Here is a 19,051-nt window from a genome sequence, read left to right on the forward strand (position 1 = left end):
CTAAATATGATTAATCATATTCTAATAAAATTATCTCATTAATTTAATATATATATTATTTATTTTAATTTTAAAAATATATAATAATTTATTTATTTATGAGGCATCATAATTCGGTATTTTTTTTAAAATTATTATTTTTAATTATTTTTAAATTTATTAATATTTAGATTAAAAATTTTTATTTTTAATTAAAATATTTTATATTTAAAAAATATTGAAATCATATCGATACGACACAATGCAATATTGAAATCTTATCATTCCGATTATAAATCGAAACTCTGATACAGATCGTGATTTTAAATCATGGTTCAGATATATCTAGTTGGTATCTATAAAACATGCATAAATATACATCAAATTAACATGATGAATTGAATCAACATTTTAAATTAAAATCACAATATGAATCAACCTTGTTAATTTTCACCTTTTAAACCTATCAATCAATCTATTCTACAGCCATGCATCCTGATGAATTGAGCTAAAAGCCTCGCTAAAACAATTTGAGCCAATCTCATGGAAGAGAGGAGAGAGAAAAATGTATAATGCCTAACTCCTTAAAAAATTTTACTAGCTCAGCTCAATGCAATTAAATTGGACGATCTCCAATATAAATTTTGTCCAACTTTTAATTAGGCAAAATGAGTTTAAATCGATTCCTATTTGAACCCACCTGATCTTAATCATCATGTCTATATGATGAATTCCTTCCAAACTCTTCTGCAAAAAGGTGGATCCGCCACCTTAGCGGCCCCACATGGTCGGTCTCACGGAATTCCCGAATCCGAAAAAGCGGGGATGGGGATGGGGAATCTCCGAATCTGAGAAAGCGGGGATGGGTCGGGGATGGTATTTCAAATATTCCCCATCCCCATCCCCGAACCCGACTTTGATAATTTCATTCATTCAGATTCATTAATTTGATTACATCCTTATCAAATGAAAAAAATAAGTCATATTGATAATTACTTGTTTGAATACTATAGTTTCATTATTTCTAAAACAAATAATACTTCTTTTTTTAATTAATAAAAAGGTAATAAATTTTAAAAAATACTTTTTAAATATGTCATGACGGGGATGGGGATGGGGATGGGTATGGGGAACCCATGGAAATACCCGCAGAGAAAACCACCTCCGAAACCCGTGGGGATCCCCGAAACCCGCTGGATACCGAAATCCGCTGGATACCCGAAATCCGACGGAGACGGGGATGGTATTTAAATCCGATGGGGACGGGGATGGTATATGGGTTTGGGTTTCGGGGATGGGGATGGAGAAGGCTTCCCCGCCAACCCCCGAACCCGTTGCCATCCCTAGTCTCACGACAATCTGTGAGGAGGTAAATCGAAGCGGAAACAAGATAAAAATACACTTTTATTTACTTGGTTCACAACCACAAGCTGCTACTTCAAAGTTCACGATACTTCCAAACTCTTCTGCAAAAGGTGGATCCGCCACCTTAGCGGCCCCACACGGTCGGTCCCACGACCATCTGTGAGGAGGTAAATCGAGTAAGTGCAATTGGTTACGACGCAGTAGGGTATTGCCTGACTTCGCCAAGATTCGAACCCTTGTCCTCTTCTGCAAGTCTGCTGCGTCGTAACCAACTCACCTATGCCCCGGGGGCTAAAACTGTAGTGGGTAAACTTTTTATAGTGATCGGCCCCACCGTCGAAACGACTCCATATCAGAAAACCCTCTAAGGGATTTTTTGGAGGCACGGTATCACTAGGTTGATAAGAGCATACTGCCTCAACAGCACCTTAGCCGAGCTAAGACTTGAATCGCACAGTACCTCAGTCAACAAATATATGTTGCTAAGAGGATTCGAACTCGAAACCTCAAGCAACAGGTGTCTCCATGCTTACCACTTGGGATAAGACACTTCAACTAAACTGTAGTGGGTAAACTTTTTATAGTGACCGACTCCACCGCCGAAACGGCCCCATATCAGAAAACCCCCTAAAGGATTTTTTGGAGGCACGGTACCACTAGGTTGATAAAAGCATACTGCCTCAACAGCACCTTAGCTGAGCTAAGACTTGAATCGCACAGTACCTCAGTCAAAAAATATATGTTGCTAAGAGGATTCGAACTCGAAACCTCAAGCAACAGGTGTCTCCATGCTTACCACTTGGGATAAGACACTTCAACTTAAAACTGTAGTGGGTAAAAACTGTAGTGGGTAAACTTTTTATAGTGACCGACCCCACCGCCGAAACGATCCCATATCAGAAAACCCCCTAAGGGATTTTTTGGAGGCACGGTACCACTAGGTTGATAAGAGCATACTGCCTCAACAGCACCTTAGCCGAGCTAAGACTTGAATCACACAGTACCTCAGTCAACAAATATATGTTGCTAAGAGGAAACCTCAAGCAACAAGTGTCTCCATGCTTACCACTTGGGATAAGACACTTCAACAAAACTGTAGTGGGTAAACTTTTTATAGTGACCGACCCCACAGTCGAAACGACTCCATATCAGAAATCCCCCTAAAGGATTTTTTGGAGGCACGATACCACTAGGTTGATAAGAGCATACTACCGAAACAGCACTTTAGCCGAGCTAACACATGAATCGCACAGCACCTCAGTCAACAAATATATGTTGCTAAGAGATTCGAACTCGAAACCTCAAGCAACAGGTGTCTCCATGCTTACCACTTGGGATAAGACACTTCAACTTAAAACTGTAGTGGGTAAACTTTTTATAGTGACCGACCCCACCGCCGAAATGGTCCCATATCAGAAAACCCCCTAAGGGATTTTTTGGAGGCACGGTACCACTAGGTTGATAAGAGCATACTGCCTCAACAGCACCTTAGCCGAGTTAAGACTTGAATCGCACAGTACCTCAGTCAACAAATATATGTTGCTAAGAGGATTCGAACTCGAAACCTCAAGCAACAGGTGTCTCCATACTTACCACTTGGGATAAGACACTTCAACTAAAACTGTAGTGGGTAAAAACTGTAGTGAGTAAACTTTTTATACTGACCGACCCCACCGCCGAAACGACCCCATATCAGAAAACCCCCTAAGGGATTTTTTAGAGGCACGATACCACTAGGTTGATAAGAGCATACTGCCTCAACAGCACCTTAGCCGAGCTAAGACTTGAATTACACAGTACCTCAGTCAACAAATATATGTTGCTAAGAAGATTCGAACTCGAAACCTCAAGCAACAAGTGTCTCCATGCTTACCATTGGGATAAGACACTTCAACAAAACTGTAGTGGGTAAACTTTTTATAGTGATCGACCCCACCGCCGAAACGACTCCATATCAGAAAACCCCCTAAAGGATTTTTTAGAAGCACGGTACCACTAGGTTGATAAGAGCATACTGCCGAAACAACACTTTAGCCGAGCTAACACATGAATCGCACAGCACCTCAGTCAACAAATATATGTTGCTAAGAGGATTCGAACTCGAAACCTCATGCAACAGGTGTCTCCATGCTTACCACTTGGGATAAGACACTTCAACTTAAAACTGTAGTGGATAAACTTTTTATAGTGACCGACCCCACTGCCGAAACGGCCCCATATCAGAAAACCCCCTAAGGGATTTTTTGGAGGCACGGTACCACTAGGTTGATAAGAGCATACTACTTCAACAGCACCTTAGCCGAGCTAAGACTTGAATCGCACAGTACCTCAGTCAACAAATATATGTTGCTATGAGGATTCGAACTCGAAACCTCAAACAACAAGTGTCTCCATGCTTACCACTTGGGATAAGACACTTCAACAAAAATTGTAGTGGGTAAACTTTTTATAGTGACCGACCCCACCGCCGAAACGACCCCATATCAGAAAACCCCCTAAAGGATTTTTTGGAGGCACGGTACCACTACGTTGATAAGAGCATACTGCCGAAATAGCACTTTAGCCGAGCTAACACATGAATCGCACAGCACCTCAGTCAACAAATATATGTTGTTAAGAGGATTCGAACTCGAAACCTCAAGCAACAGGTGTCTCCATGCTTACCACTTGGGATAAGACACTTCAACTTAAAATTGTAGTGGGTAAACTTTTTATAGTGACCGACCCCACCGCCGAAACGGTCCCATATCAGAAAACCCCCTAAGGGATTTTTTGGAGGCACGGTACCACTAGGTTGATAAGAGCATACTGCCGAAACAACACTTTAGCCGAGCTAACACATGAATCGCACAACACCTCAGTCAACAAATATATGTTGCTATGAGGATTCGAACTCGAAACCTCAAGCAACAGGTGTCTCCATGCTTACCACTTGGGATAAGACACTTCAACTAAAACTGTAGTGGGTAAACTTTTTATAGTGACCGACCCCACCGCCGAAACGGCCCCATATCAGAAAACCCCCTAAGGGATTTTTTGGAGGCACGGTACCTCTAGGTTGATAAGAGCATACTGCCGAAACAACACTTTAGCTGTGCTAACACATGAATCGCACAACACCTCAGTCAACAAATATATGTTGATATGAGGATTCGAACTCGAAACCTCAAACAACAGATGTCTCTATGCTTACCACTTGGGATAAGACACTTCAACAAACTGATAAAATTGTGTAGTTTGATTAAAAATAATTTGTGTTCTAATTTTTTTAATAAAAAAATAGTTTAAAACTCAAAATTAAATATAATAAAATTTGAATCTTAGCTTCAATTAGAAGGTATGACAACTTGATAAAATTGTAGTGTTTTTTTTTCTTGGCATTTCCAAGAAGCCTTTACATGGAACAACATCTTGTATTTGTTCATCCATATTAATAGATCATGTTTATCATCTATATGAATCTATGTGTGTGCCCTTAAATAAGCCCCTCAATCAAGAAGTTAGTTGCGCTCTCAAGAGTTCACTAGTTATTAGTCAAGCTCATATCTTCTCCATTACTTGCTCTATCTACATTATCCTTGATTTATATTATTGTTTACTCGTATGACAAACTTAAAGTGTCTCAAATATCTAATTTTAATCTGTTCGAAGAACTTGATATCTGGATTAAAAAAAATAATTTTAGTTGAAATTATTATTCACTTAACATAAGACAATGTAAGAGACAAAAGAGTCTCAAAATCTAATATTAGGTGAAATAGAGACCCTATAGATTGATTTTAAAATCAATTTAATTATGCGAATAAATTAAGAAGTTTCATTATTGAGTGATCACGCAAGTTGATATTCAAATAATAAAAAAAACTTTGAGTTTATACAACATTAATAAGTTAGGTGATCTTGGAACTGAATACTTGGATTATCAAATTTATACACCATCGATAAAATAAACATTCATTATTATTGACAATCGTTAAATCTTGTTTAGAATGTGATCATACATGTTAATTTACACATCATCTCGTCGAAACAAAACAAAGAGTTCATATAATATGAATACCAAGCTTTACTTTTTATTTTGTAAAAAAAAATTCATTTAAATCATAAAACCAATAATTAATTATACATTTTTAAAATGATTAATTATCCAAAATTTATACTTTTTATTTTGTAAAAAAATTCATTTAAATCATACAACCAATAATTAATTATACATTTATATTATTTAAATGCAAAGGATTAATTATCCAACGAGCCCTTAAAAAATAGTTTTATATATAATGAATTTTTATTTTAATTATAAGATTAATGACATATCCATATTAATAAATTAATACTCACTATATTATATATTATTTCTATTTACACGCAGAGAGAGAGAGAGAGAGAGAGAGAGAGAGAGAGAGACTGATATCTGACTCTCTGCGCCGGGCGCGACCTTCCCGATGGCCGGCATGCAAGGGCCATTGGAGTGCCGCCGCCGCAACCTCCCTCCGATCTACATTTAACTTTCTACCTCGATCTCAAGCTTACGCTGCTCCCAATGTCAATTTGCCCTCGTCTCAGTAAAATTTATCCTCATTGGATCTACCAAATCTCCTTGGATCCACCAAAGCACCAGGACTGCTGACGAAGCATCCACCCCGCCCATTTGATCTGATCTCTCCGCCACCCAGCCCCGGCCGACCACCGCGCGCCCTATAAATGGCATGTAGCTTTTCGTTCCAGGGAGCCAGTGCAGCAGAGCTACTTTTGGCCTTCAATCTGAACCCTTTTTTAATTTGGAATTGCAGTAAGTATGCGGTGCTACTGGTGGGCGGCCGTGCTCAGCCTCTGCCTATGGGCGAGCTGCTCCGTCGATGAAGCACAGGGCCAGCCCACCAGACAAGACTTCCATGGCCTCGTCCTCAACTACTACGCCAAGAACAGCAACTGCACCAGGGTGGAGGCGGGCATCCGAAGTTTGGTCCGGGCGGCGTGGGAGCTCGATCACTCCATCACCGCCGCCCTCCTCCGCCTCGTCTACTCCGACTGCTTCGTCAAGGTACAGACATAAACGAACTAACGCACCTTAATTGACCAGACTGATCGTGATCGTGAGCGTGAGCGTGAACGCAGGGTTGTGACGCTTCGATTCTGCTGGACGGGGAGCGGTCGGAGAAGATGGCCGATCAGAACCACGGGCTCCGGGGATTCGAGCTCATCGACAATATCAAGCAGGCGATGGAGTCCAAGTGCCCTGAAACCGTCTCTTGCTCTGACATACTCCATCTCGCCGCCCGGGACGCGGTCGCCCTCGCCGGAGGGTGGAAGTACCCGGTTTTCACTGGGAGGAGAGACGGTACCACCTCCAACGTCTCCGACGTCGATCTGCCGCTGCCGACCATTTCGTGGGCCGACGCGGTCGCATACTTCCGCTCTCGCAACCTCGACGTGCTCGACCTCGGCACTCTTCTCGGTACCAATACACATACATACATGCATACTCTGTACAAGCTTGATCACTGAATTGAGGATTAAACGGCGGCGATCCTCGAACAGGGGCGCACACGATGGGGGTGGCGCACTGCCGCTACGTCCACTACAGAATCTACAACTACAACAACACCGGGCTGCCCGACGCCACGATGGACTGCCGGTTCGCTCGGAAGTTGGCGGCGACGTGCCCTTACAGGCCGAGGAGCAACCAGCTTGATCCGACCGTGTTCCTCAACCCGGCGACCGGCGCCAGCTACAACTTCTCCAACTCCTACTACGCGAGGGTGTTGAGCCACAAGGGCGTGCTGGGGATAGACCAGCAGTTCCTGACGTCGACGGACGGCGTGCGCATCGCCGACGAGTACGACCGCAGCTTCAGAGACTTCCGGCGCTTCTTCGCCAACTCGATGAGTCGGATGGGGGGCATCGGGGTGCTGACGGGGACGCATGGCGAGATCAGGCAAAACTGCAGGTTCACCAGAGCCAATTACCCGCAGTAGTTTGATTCGAGATCGACAATGGCGGATTCCATACTTCTGATCATGAGAATCAGTAGACTAATCAGTAGGCTTTAATTATATTTGGCAGAATTTGGCAGCGTAGGTCCGTGTTGCATCGTTCCCGGCTGCCAAAACTTTCCTCTTTTGGTTTAGTTCCTCGATCGACCACTATGATTCAATAAATCCTCTGCAACATTCAAATGGCAATTCGGCTAGTTTCAACACAGTAAGTATTTCATAATCAAAGTAGAGAGAGAGAGAGGAAAACAACATTAAGAATAAGCCTACATGTTCATTTCGATCGCTAAATACATTTGCGAAAAAACTGTCATGCTTGGTTCTCACTTGGCTGAACCAGTGACTCTTTTGAGAGTCCCAGCGGTTCGTCGGTATCAGATGGTTGTGATTCATGTTTAGCGGCTGCTTGCACTACCCGGTCGCGGACGGCAGTCGATGAAGGTGACAACGGTAGGCCAATTTTCTTTGGCTCCAACATTGAAGCAGTCTGAGACAATGCTTGAGCTCCCAATTGCAAAGGCGATAGCAACAATCTGAAATGAAATGGATTGAATGCATTAAGTTCATGGAATGAACATGGGATGTTCTATACATATTTCTACTTGAGCACGCTATAACTGAAATTTTTAACAAAATACAGTTTCGCCAATACTTGATCCTCAACTATCGGAAAGAAACAATAGCAAGTGCCTAATTTAAGCATTAATCTGACAAAGTCATTCGTAGGTTGATGACAGTGATAATCATCAACTCTGAGAAACAAGTATTGTTTTCTTATTCGTAGCCATGAACCTGTTATTATCGACATAAATATCAGGAGAGAGAGAGTATCGAGTTCACCTAACATCTTTCTGCAAATCTTCTGAATTCTGATATGAAGCCACCCTCCGATAGAGACTCTACCAAATATGTAGAAGAACATGTTAGTGCATAATCAAAGTCAAGAATGATCATGTTGTCGCAGATACTACTGGTTCAAGACAGTGACAAATGCACAGTTAAGAAGGTTGTTAAGTTATGTAATGAAGAACTGAAAGAATACTAGCACATATCACTACGAGGATAGTGTTCTCCCAATTACATTAGTTGGATAATAAGAATGTTTGCCTTCATCGCGCCTTATCGAAGCAGTACCTAGAGCACAGTTTAATTTTGCTCTCCTTTAGTTCATTGAGATCTAAAAGCACTCTGTGTTTTATCTTACCTCTTTATCGAGAAAGTGAATTCTTATTATTATCTATGTGGATTACATAACTAGTAATAATTTCATAGGAAGCATTTCAGTCCATCTAATGACTAGATATATTTTCTTAATATAGTGGTGACCCTCTTAGGGGGGACATTGTGTGTACTTGACATTTTAGTCGACTCGATAACTTATTAGTCAAAATGATAAGTTCGTGACTTTTTCAATGATGATTTGTCTTAAGTCCACTCCATCCATTCCGGTGAACTCAAATCCTATTGCTATAAACCTTATCCCATGAAAATCAATTCGAGTCAACTCAAGACCATTTTGGTTGACTCAATTTAAACTAGTCAAATAAAACATGAAGTCAGACAACTCCAATCAACTAAATTTTAGTTCGTCGATTTAAGCTAGAATAGACATTTTATTTGTGAACAGAATGTTTACAGTCAACTATCAACTCAACTCGACTATTTAGTTAACTGAACCAACCTCCAACCAGCTGAATCTACTTGGCTTTGAACTTATTTATCAACTTTGACCCAAAACATCTATTTCTATGTTGAGTACACATAAGTAAAAAATCTACCCAAAAATAGAAGATTGCATTCACTAGTAATCTCACATTTCGCATGTCTTCAAATCTTCATGTCAATGATGCTCCTCACCCTTAAGTCCTTAACAAGCCTCCTTTGAAGTGTTCAAGTTTCTAAGCTTGACCTGATATTTGGATCTTTGAGCCATCAAACCAACATCCTCTTAAACATATGCATCATGAGCTACTTGCTCCATAATCATCTATCAGGAGATTTTACTTTGAGTCTTCTTCAACAACACCAAACTCTAGTTAACCATGACCTTTTGAGCATCTTGTTAGCACTAGTTATTCTTTTGCATCTACCAAGCACCTCTTGGACTTTTGCTAACACCTACTACACTTTTTTGTTGTTTTCTTCTACAAAGTACTTCTTGGACTTTTCCCTCTACGCAGTACCTAGTTAACTTTTTGACCTAATTAGACTTCTCCATTTGTCATGTATCTAATCAACCTTATTCAACTTGAACTTCTCCAACCTACTCAGGTAGTTTAGGATCAAATTTTTACATTTGCACACTTGACGAACACATTAGAGGTCACATCAATAACATCCTAACAACTTGGTCAAACTCGATCATTTAGGCCATAATCACACCAACATTACATAGGCCATCAAATTGCACCAACAAGGTCAAACTCGACCATTTAGGCCATAATTGCACCAACAAGGTCTTCTACAATAAGGATCAAGGTCACCTTCAAATTTGATAACCAAATCCATAAAAGCTCATAATATACTAACATGCTAGTTTTTCATAATATTTTTAGTGATCTTAAGGGGAATTTTAGGAACCTAAATGTAAATATTAGACGCCTAATCATAAATACCATGTATTTACAAAATCAAATTATAATATCACAATGATGAATAAGGCATAAGTAGTGGGGATTACCTAGTTAACTAAATTCCTAATTAATTTACCTCTTAACATAACATACATGTTGCCTTATCAAGGCCTATATGCCTTTTCACCTTGTTCAATTATGTTTCCGAAGTGTGATTGGATCTCGAAATAAGTCACACATGGAAATTTGATTGCATGGACCTATAATGGTCCGGATGGCGTAGATATTATATAACTGTTGTGCCTCTATTAGTTAGCTTCAATTCTGTAATTCCTCACCAAAAATACCAAACATTAAATGGACAGCAATAATTGGCAACATATCCAGAAAAAATAGCTTTGCTGCAAAGAGTGGATTGGGCCCCTGATGAAATTCAATCCATCAAAAAAGTTATCAACTAGATTCCATAAATAATTAGAGCATGGAGTAGCATGTAAACCATTTGAAAACATTGGTACCTGGCCAAGGCCGATGATACCAATTAGCTGTAGTGTCTTCTCCCACTCTGCAAAGTATATACTTAGCTGTAAGCACGGAACTGAAGTCGACATGTATTGATGCCATAATGATCAGTGGATATCTGATGGGGTATATCAATCATGCTAGAATCATAACCTAAATAGACTAGATTTTACAAAATTCATAATAGTTCAATCATGATTTTATGCATTGCCAGGACAAGAGCCTCAAAATTGCCTGTCAACCAACAAAACCTTTCTTTGTATGTTTGTTCATAGAGTATGATAACACTAACTCCAACAACTCTCATAACAGCAATATGATGTGTGCACTGTATTAAAATGGAAAGGGCTTGCTTTACAAAATGAGATAAACATAGTCACCAGACTTGAACTCCTAACGCCTATTCCAGCTTGAGTCTAATTTTCAGTAATGCTGAAAGTATCTTGATGAATAACAAGAGAACAACGTGATCACCAGAAAGTATTCTCATTTCTTTCAAACTGCTTACCTGAGAAGGCATAGATGGCTGCAGAAACTCCCTGTTCAAAAACATATAAATTAGTTATATGCCTGCTTGGATGAACAATAAAGCATTTCAAATATACCAAATGAAACATATGAGGGGAATTGTCAATGATAATTTGATTATATTAAGTATGCTGGGTCATCGAGCAAGCAAACTTAAATAATGCCAAAATTCTAAGCTTAGATAATAAGGTACAAGGAATAGTGCAATGAAGGCTTTATACCAAGAGATATCCTATTACAAGTGTAGGGGTAGGCTTGATAGCCTCGATGATTGCCTCAGCGTCCTGCACATATTTCACATGAAATCTGTGAACACTTGCACGTTTAATGGGGCTACCACCAAGATCATGAGTGATATCTCATTAATACTAATTTTGGGATTAAAATATATGCCAGTAGAAGCTGTTGAAATTCAGAATTAAGGATGTTCATCCAAAAATATTAGAGAAAAGCATTGTAATATTAACTTAGGAACCATTTATAAATACAAAACCAATGGTTTTGTCAGTGACAAAACAAATGCAAACATATGAGTAGGTCATAGAGAATTTGTCATACCTCATTCAGCAGAGTTAATGTGGTCTCAGGCTTTAGCTCTTTAGTACGAAGACCATTCTTGACCCAAGATTTGAATCCACCTTGAACCATATAAGGATTCTATTTGGCAGATGTGTCAATTACAAAACTTGATAACAACAGAAAGCAACAATTGTCCAGTAAAAGCATTGCTTAATGCTTACCTTTACACCAAGTTTCTTCAATGATCTAGCAATGGCTTTAGAATGGACCCCATTAGCATCCATAACAATGACCATTGACTCTTTCTACATTTGAATGAACTAAGATCACTAAAAATGTTTATCAGATAGAAACAAAAGAATTATTTAATGTTGTCAATGGTTATCACTAAAAGCCATGTACTTTAACATTCTTCAAGTTGCGGATGACAACAGCAGTTAAAGAATAATCAACATCTCTTCCACCCTTCAGCAGTTTCCTAACTGAGCCATCAATCTGAGGGTAAAATGGAACCATACTATGGTAATGAGTAAGATTTACTCTCACCCATCGAAGAAAAGAAGCGGAAGAAGTTTCAACATACCTCAGGGAGAAGTACACTAATATATTTAGACCTAGCCCCTCTACGTAAATCAGGAATGCCATCTTTCTCCCTGAGTTCCTACATAAACCACATTAACCAGAAATATTTACTCGGTTCATGATCAAGATTATTTCTCTTATATATTCCATAAAATCAAATCAAAATTGTGCCCCTTTATCATTGCATGAGAAAATGACTTTAATCAAAAAACAAATGATCCATAAAGAAAAATACCACCCTGAAATGGACTGTCCATTCAATACTAAATAATCAGCACTGTAAAACTACAACAGGACCTAAATCCTATCCAAAATAACAGAACAAAGAAAAAGGCTCTTGAAATTTACAGTCGCTTGCCTCAGGCCGGACATCAATAAGCACAGCATCCTTCCCACCTCGTAAAAGCTCAAAAGTCGTTTCAGGAGTTAAGTCACCAGAGTATCCACCATATGTGAAAACCCAATAAGATGTGCTGCAAAAGGAATTTGCATGAATAAAAAACGATCAAGAATTTCTCAGAAGAAAAGGTTGAAATTACCCTATAGCGACTGAGCTGCCTAGGAGAACTAAAAACTGGACAATTGGATCACTAGGATCTAAACCAAAATTTCTCTCTAATCCTTCAATAACCACAAAAGCCTGCATCATACAACCAGTGGTTACACTGGTTAGAGTTATACATGAGCCCTCGTGAAAACAAATATTGAGAAGTGGTTCAATCACTGACTAGCAACGCACCTTCTGAAAAGCAGCTCCAACAGGCTCTACAATTTGCTTAGCTTTCTCCTCTGACAAGCTTAGTACCTCCTTAATGTATGGAGGAAGCGATGACTTTCCTGTTCCATAAGAATATACAAGAAACGATGCTGCATTTCCCAAAGAATCCTCCAGTGCAACAATTGCTCGCCTCAGGATGTCAATAGCTACACTACCTGCTCCATACACATTTTCCTTCAAATTATTACTAGCTTGATCTTTGGAGATGGATACAGAAGAGAGAAAGTTACTCAATGTGCTATCAATTGATTTTGTAAAGTTTCCAACTGTATCAGAAGCAGATATCTTAAGAGTGCTGAAAGTGCTCTGGACAGCATCTTCTGCTCTTCTTAATGATGAGTCGACAGATTGATTGATTCCAATTATAATATCCTCAACATTTTCTTTAATATCTGAGAATCCCTTATTAGCCACTTCTATATCCAAAACTGGCAATGAATTACTTGCTGTAGCATCAGAATAGATGGAGCTCGAAGAAGAAACATCCATTAATCCATCTGAGCTTTGAGTAAGAGATTCAGGAAGATTTGGAAACTCACCATTACTAAGGGGTGTAGATGGTACCTCTGAGTATGGTGTAGTCGTTGGTATGGCAGCGATACTAGTACTGCTTAAATTATTGGCAAGAGCTCCTTCATGTTTGCTGGGAATAACTTCAGGCTCAAGTAAGTTCCCACCAACTGGATACAAACCATAACTCTCAGAGTAATTACTGCTATCTGGCAAATTGTCAAAGTACTCATTCTGGAACCCACTCACTATATCATCAGATGCTTCAGGGTATGGAGAGAGAATGGAGGTATCCAAGGATCCCTGAGGTCTTTCCACAACTAAAGAATGCATAGATTTAGAATGTGCTCTGAATGTCCTATCACTTGCATAAATACAATCTTGGATATATAAAGATGGCCTATTGTTGTTGATGATGCACCTATCATCTATAACCTTCTGAAGAGGATAAAAAACCTTTGCACCAGCATGGAGAGATACCTGCATAAATGTGCTCTCAGCTCCCAAACAAAATTGTTGGTCTTTGGAAATTAGTTAGCGAGTAGGATATCAATAAAATATGACAACTTATAAAGAAATCTTAAATGAAAATTAATAATCACAGACTAAGACCACCATCTGTGTTGAGAAACTCATTATTTCCACAACTTATTCTTTCATTTGGTTTGGTTTCTACAAAGACTCATTTAACATGATGGAACCAAATTGTCATGTAATCAAGCTACACTTGCAATTTCATTGGATCATGACAATGTGAAATGAGATAACATAACAAATGCTACGAAATCATTGGAAGAACGAAGTTTCATTAAGACATGAGACAAATTAAGCATTGTGTTTTTTCCTTAAAAACACAACGCAAAAATTGAAAGATGAAACAAAATGCCTCTCAGGAATATTCTTATGTTGAGAAAATCAACTGTTTAATGAAGTACTTTAAACGAGCAAATTTAGCACTTACATTTCCTCTGGTAATAAATGTATCATACAACAAATTGATCAAAGGAATGTCAATGCTCCCATTTTATGTGAACAAAAGTACCATTTACTGAAACCACATTGTGAGGAAAGAATGATCACAAAGGAAGAACAGCAGAGATCAAACATGGTTCCCAATTAACCAAAAACAGAGAACACAATCGTTCCAATCAGACTCCGAAGAAACACACACAGGGATGCACGAATTTATATTATTTTACGGGTCTCCAATTAATTGAGCCGTACAAACAACATGATCATTTGTGGCGACTAGAATTTAACCAATTGTGAAGGACAGATGAAATTGATGGACGCATGGTAAACTAATAAAAAAATGGTTTTTTTACGAGGCTAAGGATCAGGTGGAATACCTGCGAATAAGATGAGCAAGTAGCGGCAGCAGAGCAGATGGACAGCATGACACTCGTGTTTTCGGTTGCCCCTCTCTTTCTTTCGCTAGAAGAAGTTGTCGAAGTGCAGAATACAATAGACGCTGAAGGTTGTTTGGGTAGCGAGGGAGAGGAGTGACAAGGACGCGGGCGATCTGTGGCTTGGAGCAAGCGGCGGAGGATTAGAAGGAAGCGGATTCTGTGACGGTGCGTCGTCGCGGGATTATCCGATCGATCGAGTGGACTGATGGAACGGAGGCTCTGCTTGCTGTTCCATCTTCACTGGCCCCTTCGCAATCCGGGCCCGGACTCTGCTGCTTTGACCTTCATTATTTAAAGTGAGACATTAGTTCAAATATTACTGTTTTTCACACCAACGTATAAACAAAATATTTGTTCTCAACGATGGATATGCTCTAACGAATTGTTATAATATCTTATTATAATTAAATATTATTATAGAGAGGTGTTATAATATTTTTTTAATTAAATGCGTTCAATTAAAAATAGAATGGGTCAACAAGAAAGCTGACTCATCCCATATGTATTTTTTTATTTTAAAATAATTTTAATATTTTAAAATATATTTATTTAATATGATATAATTTTAAGATGATTGAATAGATGATGAAATTCATAAATAATGAGTGTTAATACTAAAAAGAATGCAAGTGAAAGAGGATAATGGATCCCATACTTTTTAATGAGGTGAAAGGTATTATAATGAGAGTGAATTGTGGATGCTCTCAATGTATAAAATTTTTTAAAAAAATATCACTGATCATAGTTGTGCCAAGATAATAGACTATGTAGGTATATTGTGAAAGATAACTCAAGGAGAGTGTTGAGGATTTGGTGCATCTAAAATATGAGAAATTTGATAGGAGATGATTGAGATAGATTACATAAGTGTGAAGGCTAGCACAGAAAGTGAACTGAGAGTTCAGTGCATTCTAAGAGTGAAAAGTTCAACTGATAAAGTAAGATCAATCGACAAATGTTAAAATAAGAAATAAAAAAAAGGAGCCATTGTATGCATGGATAAAGTTGTAGTAATGTTCAAATTGTTTATCACTACAATTGACTGATTATTGAATTCTAGATTTGAGTGGAGGTTTAAAAATGAAAGTTTTGAGAAAAGATTTTGATAGAGTCGTTCTTGGAGATTTTTGACGAGTGTTATTGCATCCATGAGCCTTTGATGAGCAATCCAAAGCAAGAACTCAAATTTGTATAAAATTATAATTGTATTATTTTCATTTTTATTTGTACCTTTATTTCTTTCATATTGATGTAAAGGCAAGAAGTATAAGAGATTTCTTTGTCTTGAGGAGATATTCAAAGAGGCAAAAGGAAAGCAGGAAATGATCCATTAATAGATCATAGGCCGTGGAATAAAAACTAGAAATTCCAAACTATATAAGGATTGGTTTATTCTTCTATGCTTATGCCTTTGGTTTTGTTGTTTCATTTGTTTACATTGCATTCTGACAAACCATAGAGATAAGCACAAACAAACAAAAGCATTAAAAACAATCAGCATCTATTCAACCCCCCCCCCTCTAATTGCATCCACTAATCCAATATCAAGGTTTGTTGAAATTAGAGAAGAATATATTAGTACATGGAGCACTAGATAATCGAGTATGTATTTTGATAATGACATAGAGTTCAAAGTTAATATTATGTTGTGATCTAATGACCTTAATTAAGTGTGCATGGAGCACAACTAGAAAAGTCCTAGCTAGAGGCTTGGTAAAGAAAGTCCTAGTTAGAGGCTAGGAAATAAAGTCATGGTTGGAAGGACTGGACAGAAGTCTTGGCAGATCGAGAATACTAGGTGGAGGGACTCAATGGGGTCTGGAGGACTAAGATCGAGTTGAACTAGAGACTGAGGGGCAAGGATCAAAGCCTAAGTAGGAAACACAAACAAAGTCTAGAGGATCAAAGTTTGACACTACGTAAACTCTTCTGAAAGGAGTGGGTGACGATGCATTACCTTTAAAAGGAACAATAAACGTCAATCTAACCTAGAATTTCACTAAAAATTTAAAAGTCAAGACCAGATAGTTGTAAGACTGTCACTACTTAAACTTATATACGATGTCTGATGTACTAACTCTATGATGCAGGAACCTAAATTAGAAGTTGGCCGAATCATTGATTCCGGGTGCCCAGATCAAGCTCCAGGCGCCTAAATTATTCCAAGCGCCTAGATCAGCTCTAGGCATTAGAAAGGCTAAGTTCCAGCATTGCAAATGAGATCGCGCACTTCCATTGGTAATGCATGTCAGCATCCATGCGCTTAGAAGGGATCTAGATGCCCAAACAAGGATAAGTCGCAACTAACGAAGTCTGATCCAATAGTCATCACGTCAGCATTCCAGGTGCCTAGGAATGGCTAACTCACTGAGGCGTCAGGCAAAGGTGGAGGCGCCCATATTACCCTATAAAAGAAGGGTTCGATCAGTGTAATAGAAGAGTTCGACGATTGATCGGCTACACGCTGCTCTCTTGCTCCAAGTTTTCAAGATGCCTTATTTGAGCTCCAATAACACTATAACGTTGTGACATTGCTATGAGCTTCCACGAGTCTACCCTTGGGTAATGCTGAGTTGTTGTTAGTTATATCATTATCTCATTTCTTCGCACTAAAATATCTAAGGGTCGGTAAGATTATTATTGAACCCTTCACTTGTAAAAAAAAATGAATCTCCTTTTCATTCAAAAAGGAAGTGGTTAGTGATTGCCCACCAAAATAGTCAAACTAACTACGAGCCTTTGGAGTAGCAAAGTGGTTATAAATCAAGCAAAAAATAATTTTGTATTTATGTGTTATTTACATTTCCGCTGCACTACTTTGTGTTTTTCGAATGATTTTTAGCACACACAACGTATGATATTCAACCCCCCCCCTTATATCACATGTAATGATCCTACAAGTGGTAGCAGAGCAGGTGTTGGGATCAGCCCGGTGCGTTACGCGTGTTTACACGTATCACAATCATGCGCAGTGAAAATAAAATAATAATTAAATCTAATTATTACAACACTCGCAAAACACGCATGCAAATACAACAGGCACAAGACATGATTATAATTTAAAATTTTTAGAATAATAAATATTCTACACGTACCTGGCGTATGACGCTCAGCGAAAATGATATTAATCGAGCGATCCTTGTTGAAGTTCCGTCTCTATTGGTGATCCATGCCAAGTGTTCTTCAAGATAACTTCCAAAGCCACAAATTGTGTCACCATCTTTGGTACTAGCCATCGAACAGTAACGGTCGATACAAGAGAAAACTCTAATATATATTGGAAACATGCAACAACACACATTGCGTTCGTTTCCGGGACTTTCTAACTATCGTTGAAAATTAAATTTTCAGATAGTAAGAAAAGGGACTGGAACACTTTTTGATAATAATAGAAAATATTCAGAAACTTCATAAGTTTCTGCGACAAAACCCTAACTCTAATCCAGTAGTCATCTCCAACAACAAATCCACTCCGTAGCAGCTCTAGAAGTGGGAAAAGCTCTTGCGAAGCAGAAGGCAGTGGCGGCAACCTGACAACAACTCCAATGAAGCAGAAGGCAGTGACAGCAACCTAGCAACAACTCCGACGAAGTAGAAGGCAGTGGCGACAACCCTAATCTGGCGGCAATTTGATGGAAGAACAAAAGGGTAGTGGCACTTAGGGCTTCGGCTTCTCCTCCGACAGAGTAGCCTCTTCGGTGGTCGGTCGTTGGCGGAAGGAGTTCTATCGAGCTTCAGCAGCAGCGACGAACAGAGAAGAGAGGATGAAGAGATCGCGGCTTGGGGTTTTGGCTTGATTGCTTCTCTCCTTCGACACTCGACCTCTTTATACCTTGACCTCCATGAGTTTCTCATTAGCGGATGCGAGATCATGAGGAAATCACGATCGGCGTCTGTCGGTTCCAGCGGAATCAGGCTTGAGAAGGGAATCACTCGCGTGAGAATCGAGCGTACAGGTGTGTGGCTAGTGTTCGACGGCGTGCAGTTGGTGTGCAGTGAACCATAGGAAGAAGAAGCTGAACCGGATCGGGAAGAAAACAAATTGATTTGAACTGGTTTTTAGAGTTTACTGTAGCGAATCGGGTTCAATTTGATTCAAAACTAAATCACTTGGTTCAATAACCAAACGACCTCTGATTTGACCCAAATTAATTTTATTCATTTCGTCTTCACAAAACGAAGCCCCTCATCTCTTCTATTTTGTTAAAATATTTTTCATCATGAACCAAACTGTTAGGATCGGTGTGTTCGCTAGAGGGGGGTGAATAGCGATTTTTGACTTTCTCTGTA

The 19,051-nt window shown here is 39.1% G+C and overlaps 2 protein-coding genes across 2 annotated transcripts; one reads left to right on the forward strand and one right to left on the reverse strand.

Moving 5' to 3' along the window:
- The first annotated feature begins 6,142 nt into the window (after positions 1 to 6,142).
- On the forward strand, positions 6,143 to 7,322 carry LOC141818472 (putative peroxidase 26). Its single transcript, XM_074705960.1, has 3 exons — positions 6,143 to 6,388; positions 6,463 to 6,802; positions 6,886 to 7,322. The coding sequence occupies exons 1-3, from the start codon at positions 6,143 to 6,145 to the stop codon at positions 7,320 to 7,322; spliced, it is 1,023 nt and encodes a 340-aa protein (XP_074562061.1).
- Positions 7,323 to 7,470: 148 nt separating this feature from the next.
- On the reverse strand, positions 7,471 to 14,854 carry LOC141818474 (uncharacterized). The gene is made up of 13 exons (XM_074705962.1): positions 14,702 to 14,854; positions 12,804 to 13,832; positions 12,604 to 12,704; positions 12,423 to 12,537; positions 12,066 to 12,143; positions 11,885 to 11,977; positions 11,704 to 11,787; positions 11,522 to 11,620; positions 11,185 to 11,247; positions 10,944 to 10,974; positions 10,432 to 10,478; positions 8,181 to 8,239; positions 7,471 to 7,873 (listed from the first exon to the last, which is right to left on the reverse strand). Exons 1-13 carry the CDS (start codon positions 14,747 to 14,749, stop codon positions 7,651 to 7,653), a joined length of 2,070 nt encoding a protein of 689 aa, XP_074562063.1. The 5' UTR covers positions 14,750 to 14,854; the 3' UTR covers positions 7,471 to 7,650.
- Positions 14,855 to 19,051: the final 4,197 nt, after the last annotated feature.

The sequence above is a fragment of the Curcuma longa genome, unplaced genomic scaffold (assembly GCF_044706935.1).
Source record: "Curcuma longa cultivar G26 ecotype Majalengka, Jawa Barat unplaced genomic scaffold, ITB_CL_G26_1.1 contig_24944, whole genome shotgun sequence".
Lineage (NCBI taxonomy): Eukaryota > Viridiplantae > Streptophyta > Magnoliopsida > Zingiberales > Zingiberaceae > Curcuma > Curcuma longa.